At 39.2% G+C, this 12463-nt stretch overlaps 1 protein-coding gene across 4 annotated transcripts in view; it reads left to right on the plus strand.

Moving 5' to 3' along the window:
- The window catches only part of SDCCAG8 (serologically defined colon cancer antigen 8), a 246914-nt gene that overhangs the window by 52753 nt on the left and 181698 nt on the right, over positions 1-12463 (plus strand). For all 4 annotated transcript variants that reach the window (XM_025361809.1, XM_025361824.1, XM_025361831.1 and 1 more), the window contains one exon: positions 8069-8207. In XM_025361809.1, the coding sequence (XP_025217594.1) occupies positions 8069-8207 (139 nt within the window). The remainder of the gene's footprint in view (positions 1-8068; positions 8208-12463) is intronic.

Below are 12463 nucleotides of genomic sequence, written 5' to 3' on the forward strand. Positions count from 1 at the left end.
ATACAACTAACAAATGTAGTAAACATTTATTGTATGTCAAGGACTGTGCTGGGCAATTTAAGAACATAATTTTTAAAAATCTTAAAGCATTCATGAGGTAGATATTATTACCCTCGTTTTAAAGGTAGGGAAATTGGGGTTCAGAGAAGTTAAAAATTTGCCTGTTTATATTTGAAAAACAAGAACAGAACTGTACCTTACAAAAATAAATTCATGGTGGTTTTGAAGGTTCAGATATAATTCAGACTATAAAAGCATTAGAAATAAATATAAAAAGTATCTTATAGTTGTGGGTTATAGTACTAAGGATGACATGAAAAGTGGAAGTCATAAGGGAAAAAAGATACATTTGTTTCTATTAAAAAATAAATTGCCTACAATAAAACATTACATATTCAGTTAAAAGGCTGAGAAAAAAATATTTGAACTATACATGACAAAAGACCGATAGAATAAATTTCCTTTGAAACAAACAAAAAGGACAAGCTGCCTAGTTGCAAAGTAGGTAAAGAATAGAAATCAGTGAGCAACAAAAGAGGAAGGTGTCAGCATATCAGAATGTATTTATTCTGTTAGTATTTGAGGAAATACAATCAAAAAATAAAAAAAACCAATCCATCAGACTGACAAAATAGAACAAGATTGATAATTTCAAGAGTTGGTGAGGTCATGAGTAAGCAAGTATTTTGATATTCTGCTGGTGGGTTCATAAATTGGTGGAAATACTTTGGAAGTAAATTAGTACTGTCCATTAATATTCAAATTGTGCATTTCACTTTTCAAAATCTACCCTCAAGAAAAAAAACTCATGTACATGCATAATGGGGTATGTATAGGCAATGCTTTTTGCAGCATTGTTTATAATTATATGAACAACTTAAATATCGTTCAAAGGAGAGTAAACATGGTTTAGATAAACTATGACATTTTGTGCATAGTATGAAAAACGGAAGTAGTTCTATGTATATTAATGTTGTACCATCTCCAAAATACATTGTTGCAGGAAAACAAAACAAAATGGCTAAAGATACATCCAGTATGAAACCTTTTGTATTTTTTAAGTCCATATACAACTATACTACATTTTTCCCCTTCAAGCTTCATAGATATGCACAGAAAAATATTTGAAAGAGTAAGCACCAAATATTTAATAGAGATTACCACTAGAGAGGTGGACAAAGGCAATGAAGTTGAAAGGGTGTCAAATAGGCCTTTAAAAATATTGGTAACTAATTTTGCAAGGAGAATATAGTTTAAAAATTAATTTTAGAAAGAAGAAAGCATATTAAAAGTTGCACATAAAAAGAGCCAGAGCTTAAAACTAGGTAGTCTAGCAAAACTAATAAGCCAGGCACAGTGGTTTATGCCTGTAATCCCAGCATTTTGGTAGCCTGATGCAGGAGGATCGTCAGGCCAGGAATTGGAGACCAGTCTGGGCAACATAGTGAAACCCTGTTTCTACAAAAAATTTAGAAATTAAAAAAGAAAAAACCATAACCAACAAATAACAGGTTATTATGTTGCCTTTTATATTATCCTTCTAGATTATGAAAAAATATTTTTAAAGGAAGCTGTAATGTTTCGGTTACTTCTAAGCCTGGCAGTCATTCAGAAATTAAGATTCTTGATCAGTTATGTATTCCTTTGTCTCTATCCTAAATTTAAGCTCGTAGCCTCTTGAAGTAAATGTCAATCTACTTAGTTCAATTTTCTGCCTTGTCAGCAGAATATCATTGTCTCATGTTCTGCATTAATATCAGAAAGGATATTAAACCTATTAACACTGAATGGTTTCTGCTTTTATTGTCAATGAATTCTTTTTCTGTATCGTTCTCTTGGCCTAAGCTGGTGTTCAGTTTCTTTAAACTTACTAATGCAGAGTGCTGAATATTGAGTCCTATGCTAACTTTGAAGAGTGTCCAGCACCTTTTGGGTTTGGATTTCTAGTTTTATGTATAGTTAGAAGCCTGACCCTGCCATAAGCTGTTATCGTATTACCTGGATGACTTTAACATAGAATGTTTAAAAATGATACCTTAAATATGATAAATCAAAAGTTTCCTTGTAAATGTGGTATTGTGACAGCAGCTTTCAGCTCCTTTGTTGCATCCTTTAGCGTTTACTATTTTGAATCTATATTCTTGATACAAGAATGGTTTGATGGCCAGGCATGGTGGCTCACACCTGTAATCCCAGCACTTTGGGAGGCTGAGGCAGGTGGATCACTTGAGGTCAGGAGTTCGAGACCAGCCTGGCCAACATGGTGAAACCCCATCTCTACTAAAAATGCAAAAATAGCTGGACATGGTGGTGCACACCTGTAATCCCAGTTACCTGGGAGGCTAAGGCAGGAGAATTACTTGAACCCGGGAGGCGGAGGTTGCAGTGAGCCAAGATTGTGCCATTGCACTCCAGCCTGGGCAACAGAGGAAGACCCTGTCTCCAAAAAAAAAAAAAAAAAAAAAAAAGAATGGCTTGTACAGTTAACAGGGAGGAGATCAGGCATGACTTGGAGACCAGGCCACCCATATGTTTCTGGTGGTTTCTGGTTTCTTAGGACTCAAGGACTTTTTGGAGAATATACTTAACAACTGTTGATGACATTGGATATATTTTTTACGTTGACTTGAAGTCTTCATATTGTTTCTGACCTTTCACCTTTCACTTGGCCTCTTTATGCCATAAGGGAGCTAAGAATAACAGTAACCTCTTTTTCTTGCTTAATGATCAAAATACCTTCACATGGTAATGAAGATGGAACTGCTTAAATTCTTTTCTGTAGCTCATAGTACCTTGGAGAAGTTTCACGGTACTTTTCAAAAAAGAGAAATGATTCCAAGGGTACTTTTCTGGGGCTTTAATCCAGCTTGTGATTTTGGAGTGGATTGTTGGCCATGCTCTGCATAGTTGGCTTTAAAAGACGACAGCAGGAACTTCCCAGAATTGAGGAACAGAGAAATGTTGTAGTCAGCCTTCTAGACTTCCTTTGTAAAACCGCATAGTAACACTCACTAGTGATGCCTACTAATGCTTACAATTAATAGTAACTGGAGTCATTTAGAAATTATAAGACATTTCTTAGCCACTCCACATTTCAAGATGAAGCTCATGCATACACATTAGACCAACTCTTTTGCTTAAACACTTGGCTGAGATTGTTAAGGGACTTTCTCAGTCCTTTTGGCCCCGATTGCTGCGCTAAGGTTCTTAAATATTACATGCTCATTAGTGCATGTAAGTGCACGCTTTTCACCCCAGAACACTCGGGATCTTTACGTCATCTTTCTGCCTCAGCTGCTCTTTCATCTGGATCATGGAACGTTGCAGGGTTAACACGGTGTTGCTGGCTTTGCTTCAAGAAGCTCCTTGATTACATTGATCAGCACATCCACAAGGTGTTTCCAAGCACAAGCACTCACAGAACATTTGCTATGGAAGATGGTAATTTGGAGAACTGCCTTTTCCCTTTCACACTGATATGCCATGTGTATCTGTACAGCTTCCCACTGTGAGAGCCTCATTCAGGTGTGGCTCTGGGCCGGCCCTGTGGACTGCGGGATCTGGAGCAGGACTGTAGCTAACTGGGCAGTTACCCTGGGTGGCTGGAATCGGCTGTTTCTGAAAGGCAGATTATATAAGTAGCACTGTCAGACCCAGGGGATAAGTGTGGGGCTAAAAAGGGAAAGCTCAGACAAGATGAAGCCAGATGGACACAGGAATGGAGCAGGAAGCAAGGTCTTGTGTTGAGGAGAGGGGACTGCCAGCCCAGAGCTCTTTCAAAAAAAATTATTTGTGGGGTTGCTTGCTGCTATTTGGTATGTGGACTGGCTGAGACAAAACCAAACCAAACCAAAACCAAGATTTAGTAACACCTGAGTGGATGATTAGATAATCCTAAATTGCCAAAATGACTACCTACCTGCAAGCTTCCCAGGTGAGCTTAAAGCTACCTTGAAGCATGCGTTGCATTTGCCTTACAGAAAGGTGGAGTGTGTCAGCCCAGCGGTTACACGGAGTTTGAGTGTAATCGTTTTGTGGTCTCACTGTCTAATGATGGGCTTAACAAGCTATCTGTATATTGGAGTTTTATCTTTGATAATTTTCTGTGGTTCCATAGTCTAAATTTGGTGAGTTAATATTCTGAAACACTTTTGAACCAGAGCAACTGAACTCCAGTTTCTGATTCAAAATAGGTAATGTTTTCAGTTTAGATCATGAAATATTAGAACTGAGAGGGAGCTTTACTTCACGTCTTTTGACACCATCCTATAGCAGACTCTTTCTTCATTTATTTGTTTTCTTATTGCTTATTCTGTTGAGCATCTACTGTGTGACAAACACTACTCCTGACAAGAGCATATTCTGAAAAGACATAAAATCTATTAGACATAAGTTTCCCATAAGCAGCAGGTTTGTTAGATTTTTATCCTGTTGTGGATCTGTCTGTTATGCATACTTACAAACATGGAGCTTTTTTGACCATTCTTTTTTTTTAAAAAAATGGAGTCTCACTCTGTCACCTAGGCTAGAGTGCAATGGCACGATCTCAGCTCACTGCAACTTCCACCTCCCAGGTTGAAGCAATTCTTGTGCCTCAGCCTCCCAAGTAGCTGGGGCTACAGGTGTGCACTACCACAGCCAGCTAATTTTTGTATTTTTAATAGAGACAGAATTTCAGCATGTTGGTCAGGCTGGTTTGGAACTCCTGCCCTCAAGTGATCTGCCCACCTCGGACTCCCAAAGTGCTGGGATTACAGGCGTGAGCCACCGCGCCCGGCCTTTTTTGTTCATTCTTTTTCTTTGGAACTTTGGCTTTGGTGATTGCATGGTATCAGAAACAGATAAGAATCTCATTGAATAGTTATTTTTGCTCTTCATTAAGTCTTAGTGATTTAAGAAAGGTGACTGTAAGATGCCTATATTGACTTGCTGTCCTTACAGAGTGAATTTTTCTTTTCTTCTAGAATCATAGGTCCTAACTGGATTGCATATCCTTGATGAAGCTAGACCCCTTTTATGTTATAGAACTTTTATGGAAATATAAATAGATACATACTCAATTTTGCTGGTGTTTATTTTTTTACTTAACTAGGATAATTTAATCTTGCCTTGATTCTTCCACTTTTTTACATAGTAATTGTGTTTGATTATATTCAATTAAAACAATTTACTTCTTTTTTCATTTCCTTGGAAGAAAAATTACTTTTATCAATTTAAAACAAATCAGGAAATTCTAAGTGAAGATCACTCTGCTTCCATGAATTTTATATTTGTAGCAGTTTATTCTTTTTTAAATAAAAAAGACTTTTATGAAACTGCTAATAATTGTAACTTTGTTCAGTGTTACATGTTTCTTCAAATGTGGCTGCTTTCCAAATACCACAAATAGTTTATTTTACCTTTAAGAGATGTTTTAAATTGAATCATTGGTTAATCCTGAAAGTGATTCAAGCAGAGTTTATAATCCTCTAAACTATGACTCTTTAAAACTTGCTAATTTAAAAAAAAATCATAGTTGGCTCTTTTCTCATAGTTTAAGAACTTGGCAATGAAAAGGAAACTGCAAGCATTTATTTCAACTGATTTTGAAACCGTGGTTTAGTCTTCAACTCTTTAACAAAACGGGGAATACCATATGTAACAGTCCAACATACATTTTTTGCTTTTTATGTCTTGAAAGTTTCCTGCCTCACTTTCTCTTTGGTGTGCTGGATATTTTTATTCAGTCGATAAATTGTAAATATCCTAGAACATTTTCTATGAGACTTATTTAATCTATGAGATTGTATCCTTGCTATTTTACATGCCAGAGCGTTTTGGCATTTGGTTCACTTCTACCCTCAATAAACAGCTTAGGATAAAGTACTTCTGAGAATTGCTGAAGAGGGGTGGGTCTTGGCAATGATCAAACCCAGTGGGATAAGATTGTGTTAAATTGTGAATATTATATGCGTAACCAGGAGATTTGAGGAGTTCAGCAGTACTAATCATTGAACAACAAGTGTTCATAAGTAACTGAAAGAATGTAATTGAAAGAGAAGCACAAAAAAGAGGATTGTGGAGAAAGATAAAAAGGCAAGGACATTTATTTGTTCAAGTAAATGAGAGGAGAATCTGCTGCATGGACAAAGCCTCAGTCCTTCCTTAAAATGTTGACTGCTACTTTGATTTACAATTCCTACCTTCCCTACTTTGCTGCATTTTTCCTTTTCAGCACCTTCCCCCCACTTTTTTTTTTAATAATTTTTTTTTTATATACTTTAAGTTCTGGGATACATGTGCAGAATGTGCAGGCTTATTACATAGGTAAACACATGCCATGGTGGTTTGCTGCACCCATCAACCCATCATCTCCATTAGGTATTTCTCCTAATGCTATCCCTCCCCCAGCCCCCACCCCCCAATAGGCCCTGGTGTGTGATATTCCCCTCCCTGTATCAATGTGTTCTCATTGTTCAACTCCCACTTATGTGTGAGAACATGCGGTGTTTGGTTTTCTGTTCCTGTGTTAGTTTGCTGAGAGTGATGGTTTCCAGCTTCATCCATGCCCTGCAAAGGACATGAACTCATTCTTTTTTATGGCTGCATAGTGTTCCATCATGTATATGTGCCACATTTTCTTTATCTAGTCTCTCATTGATGGGCATTTGGTTGGTTCCAGTCTTTGCTATTGTGAATAGTGCTGCAATACATTTTATAATTTTATCTCATATCTCTCTTCTGATACCCTCCACCACTCCTGTTTCCTTTTGAGAACTGATGCTAAAGACAGTCTATTCTAGTGGTTCTCTACTAGAAGCAATTTTTCTCCCCTGCCGCAGAGACACTGGAAAATTTCTGAAAACAGTTTTGCTTGTCACAACTGGGGAGAAGGGCACTACTATTAACCAAATGGTGAAGTCAGAAATGTTGTGAAATGACCTACAGTGCAGAGGAGAGCACCCACAACAAAACCCTAGTCTACCCATTTATTACCTCTTTTTTTTCTCCTGAGAAGTCACCACTATCAGGAAGTTGGGGTGAATTATCTCCCTGGAAGTTTTCTTTTTTTATTTTTTCCAGGTCAACATTTATTCATTCTGATGAATTCTGTCACACATATTTAGCATTAAACAGAAGCAAATTGTAAACCACCAAATATTGGAAGAGAGGTATTTACTTTTCTTGGTTTTTCATTAAAACGGCAAGAATGCTATAAAGACTCCCTATTCACAATAGCAAACACTTGGAATCAACCCAAATGTCCATCAGTGACAGACTGGATTAAGAAAATGTGGCACATATACACCATGGAATACTACGCAGCCATGAAAAAGGATGAGTTTGTGTCCTTTGTAGGGACATGGATGCAGCTGGAAACCATCATTCTCAGCAAACTATCGCAAGAACAGAAAACCAAACACCACATGTTCTCACTCATAGGTGGGAACTGAACAATGAGATCACGTGGACTTGGGAAGGGGAACATCACACACCGGGGCCTATTATGGGGAGGGGGGAGGGGGGAGGGATTGCATTGGGAGTTATACCTGATGTAAATGACGAGTTGATGGGTGCTGACGAGTTGATGGGTGCAGCATACCAACATGGCACAAGTATACATATGTAACAAACCTGCACGTTATGCACATGTACCCTAGAACTTAAAGTATAATAATAAAAAAAAAAAAAAAATGAAAGACATCAGACCACAGACAGCATTCTATGTCTTCTAATGGCCAAACCTTTTGAAACTAGTAAAACGTACAAATTTAAGGGAGCCTCCCCCCAACGTTTAAAAAACTAATTTGCTCTTTTCTGGGCTTTCCCCTGCAGCTATCTCCACAATAGATGATTGTCCCACACAGATGCAGTCCTGCCACGAAGGCTCTTGGCCTTTCCGGCTGCTCTGCCTGCCGCTCGCCAAGTGAGGACAGAGGGTCTTTCTCTGGGGTGTGCTTTATTTAATATGTGCTCAGCCGGCCTACTCTGGCTCTTCTAATACATATTAATGCCTTTTCCTCCCTGACTTATGAAGACATGATCATTTGATCATTTCTTGTTCTGAATGTTCTTTTTGTGCTGACAGAGAAAGAGATGACTTGATGTCTGCACTAGTTTCCGTAAGGAGCAGCTTGGCAGATACGCAGCAAAGAGAAGCAAGTGCTTATGAACAGGTGAAACAAGTTTTGCAAATATCTGAGGAAGCCAATTTTGAAAAAACCAAGGCAAGTCTAATAAGATGCAAATAAAAGCGTCTTTTTTTTTTCTTTTTTCTTCTAAGTATTTATTTGGTTATTCTTCTGTAACTAAACTCTGTTTTTCAAACACACAAAGTGAATTATCAATCTGTTAATGTTGACTTTTCTGAATTAAACAAATTTGCTATTTGGAGAATTCTTATTCCTCTGCAAATACGGTTGTATCACTGTTCAGAGAATGTAGTACAGTATAATACTTTGAGAGACCTATATGCTTAATCTTTTTATTTGCTGATAATTTGCAATGCTGCAAAAATCTTAACACCCAGGCATTAGTTTATTTATGTTCATATATGATTAAAGACAAATGTTTTTCCTCAATAATTGGTAAGTTTTGAGAAAATCCAAATACACCAAAGATAATAATATGTACATATTTAGTAACATTTCTTTCTTTCTTTTTTTTTTTTTGGAGATGGAGTCTTGCCTTGTCGCCCAGGCTGGAGTGCAATAGCATGATTTCCGTTCACAGCAACCTCTGCCTCCTGGGTTCAAGTGATTCTCCTGCCTCAGCCTCCCACGTAACTGGGATGACAGGCATGGGCCATCATGCCCAGCTAATTTTTGTATTTTTAGCCAAGATGGAGTTTCACTGTGTTAGCCAGGCTGGTCTCGAACTCATGACCTCAGGTGATCTGCCCACCTCGTCCTCCCAAAGTGCTGAGATTACAGGCGTGAGCTACCACGCCTGGTCTTAGTAGCATCTTTGAGTCTGGACTTACTGTAAGGTAACTCAAACATACCTAAGGAGAATAACAGTTTATACTTAGTGATCAGATGGTGTTAAAGGCAGTTTGAAGAATAGGAGGTTACTGTTGATTCATTACTGTATTTGGGGGCCACACCGTAATCCGTTAAAGTTGCATGTATTTTCCCTAGACACACTAGCATACAATTCAAGTTCTTAATGGCCACATGTAGCGAATATTGGACAGTGCAGATATAGAGCATTTTCATTATCATGAAAAGTTTTGTTGGATAGCACTGGTCTAAACCATATTCTAATCTCAGTGTTTTATTAAAATATTAGGGCTACATTACTGAGTATATGCCCAGAGGAGTAGAAATCATTCTGCCACAAAGACACATGCACGTGAATGTTGATTGCAGCAACCTTCACAATAGCAAATGTAAACGATGGAATTGATGAAATCAACCTATATTGACGGAATCAATCCTAAATTGATGGAATCAATCTAAATGTTCATCACTGACAGATTATATAAAGAAAATACGGAACATAGACACCATGGAATAGTATGTAGCCATAAAAAGAATGAGATCAGATCTTTTGCAGGAACATGCATGGAGCCAGAAGCAATTATTCTTAGCAAACTAATGCAGGGACAGAAAGCCAAATACTACATATTCTTACTGATAAGTGGGAGCTAAATGATAACAACTTAGGAGCACAAAGTAGGAAACCACAGATAGTGGCATCTCCTTGAAGATATAGGGTGGGGGGAGGGAGAGGAGCAGAAGAGATCACTACTGGGTACTGGGCTTAATACCTGGGTGATAAAATAATCTGTATAACAAACCCCTGTGACATGAGTTTACCTATATAACAAACCTTCACATGTACCCCCGAACCTGAAATAGAAGTTAAAACAAAATTAGGGCTATTCAGTTCTGCATTAAGCCTCTTGTCAGCCATTGCTATGTCCATTTGTCTTTATACAGTTCATCCATAACTCTTCCCATTTGACCCTCATGCCTTCTGAAACTTAGGTTCAGTTATAACCAAACTCCCCACCATATTGTTTCCTCAAACTCTCTTGTTTCTTCATTTGTTCTGAGCTCTAGCTGTCCCTCGATATCATGACTTTCAAAACCTTCCGCGAATGCCCTTGTATCAGTCAAGTCATCTCATGCGAATGCGACGGAGGAAACCGCAGTTACTTCACTCCCGACTGCCATTTCCAGGGCTTTGTTTTGACACTTACTCTCAGGTCCTATTCCTCTTTGAAATTAAGCTACCACTCTGTGTTAATCTGTTTTGCATTGCTATGAAGAAAGAGGGGAAACTGGGTAATTTATAAAGAGAAGTAAGTGGTTTATTTTGGCTCATGTTGTGCAGGCTGCATACGAAGCATGGGACCAACATATGCTTCTGGTAAGGCCTCAGGAAGCTTTCACTCTGACAGCAGGCAGAGGGGAGCAAGCCTCACAAGGGAGCAGGACTGAGCGCAGAGGAGAGGGGCCAGGCTCTTTCTAACCATCAGACCTCAGGATAACTAATAGGACACCAAGCCATTCATGATGGATCCACTCCCATAACCCAAACATCTCCCACCAGGCCCCACCTCCAACACTGGAAGTCACATTTCAACACGAGAGATTTGGAGCGGACAGGTATCCAAACCGTATCACACTCCTCTTTGAAATCAGTGTTGTCTCTCTTCTCCCTAATCAATAAAATTTCTCAATCGAGAAGGTGCTCTTTGACCCTTGCTATTTTATTTTAGTTTTATTTTTATTATCATTTTTTTGAGACAGAGTTTCATTCCAGCCCAGGCTGGAGTGCAATGGCACCATCTCGGCTCACTGTAACCTCAGTCTCCTGGGATCAAGTGATTCTCCCACCTCAGCCTCCCAAGTAGCTGGGACTACAGGCATGCACCACCATGCCCGGCTAATTTTGTATTTTTAGTAGAGACAAGGTTTCTTCATGTTGGCCAGGCTGGTCTCGAACTCCTGAGCTCAGGTGATGCACCCACCTCGGCCTCCCAAAGTGCTGGGACTACAGGCATGAGCCACCGCGCCTGGCCCCTTTTTAAAAGTTTTAACATCTGACCCTTTTCCTCTTCATTCTGTCTCTTTTGTCATCCTTAAATGTTTGAATTTCCATGTTGTTGATACACAAAACACTAATACTCTTCAGCTTCCTTAACTCTACTACATCCCCTACTTCTACGCGAACCTCCCACATGAACTGAAGTGCCCCTAAGATCTCAAACTCTGAAACCACACTCTGACTAGAGCCTTCCCTCTTCTTTCCTCCCTGTCAAAGTTAAATCTGCTCCATGTCTTCATTTTCGCCTCTAGTTCTTCAGCATTCTTTTTCTCTCTCATTTTATCTGTTGTGTCCAGGCTGGTCTTCTTTTCTTCCCATTTGAATATAAATTTTACAATCTCAAATTGAATTCACATAGTCACTCTCCCAAATCTGCTGCCCCTTCTGTATTCTCTTACTGGATGGCACTTTTATCCACTAACATGCTCTGATCAGAAAACTGGATTTCACCGTCCTTCACCCGTAACTTTTAACCAGTCACTAAGTACAGATCTGAGTTTCTAACGTTTTCTTGAATTCTTTCCCTCATTAACACTTTTCTTATGGAAGCTGAGTAATCTCTGGATTTATCTACTACACTTCTTCCTAGCTTGCCTCCCTCCTTCGTTCCACTCCCTACACTGCAGCCAGAACCAATCTTTCTTAAACACACATTTGATCATGTGACTCTGATTTAAAATCCTTCGGTGAATTTTCACTGCCTTCAAGATAGTCTCCACATTCTTTCCCATGCCCGTGGTCTGTCATAATGTGGCTCCCTTTTGTCCTCCAAGGCTGCTGCTTCTTTCCTCCTCTCACACCCTATCCCCCAGTACACTCAGCTATCGTCAAAGCCAGGAGCGTTTAGGGAGTGAACATGGGCTTACTAGAGTTAGCCAGACCTAGATTCAACTTGTGGCCCCACCATTCACTCGCTATGTGACCTTGGACAAGTTACTTTAGCTTCTCCGTGCCCCAGTCTTTCCTCATCTGTAAAACGGAGAAATATGTGACTCGTAGGATTGTGAATGAGGACTGCATTTTAAAAATGTATGTTGGTTATCTTATACAAACCCAGGCAGGCACAAAATATTTTCTCAATAAATAGTGGTAGTGGTGAGAATCCTGCTGATTACCCCATCCTCTCTCCAGCCTCTGAGTCTTTGTATGTGCCATACACATTCTTCTCCACTGCACTGCCTGTGTATTTCTCTAGCCTTACCTGTCTTAGCCCACATGGTACTCCCTCTAGGAAACCACTGATCTCCCCTGCCTGGATTTGATGTACCCCTAATACGCCTTTATAGCAGGGGTTTTCAACCTTGGCGCTATTGACATTTTGGGCTACGTAGCTCTTTGTTTTGGATGCGGTTCTGCACATTGTAGGATGTTTAGAAGCATTCCTGGCCTCTACCTGCTCAATTCCAGTAACTTACCCTCCTCCCCC

The sequence above is a fragment of the Theropithecus gelada genome, chromosome 1 (genome assembly GCF_003255815.1).
Source record: "Theropithecus gelada isolate Dixy chromosome 1, Tgel_1.0, whole genome shotgun sequence".
Taxonomy (NCBI): domain Eukaryota; kingdom Metazoa; phylum Chordata; class Mammalia; order Primates; family Cercopithecidae; genus Theropithecus; species Theropithecus gelada.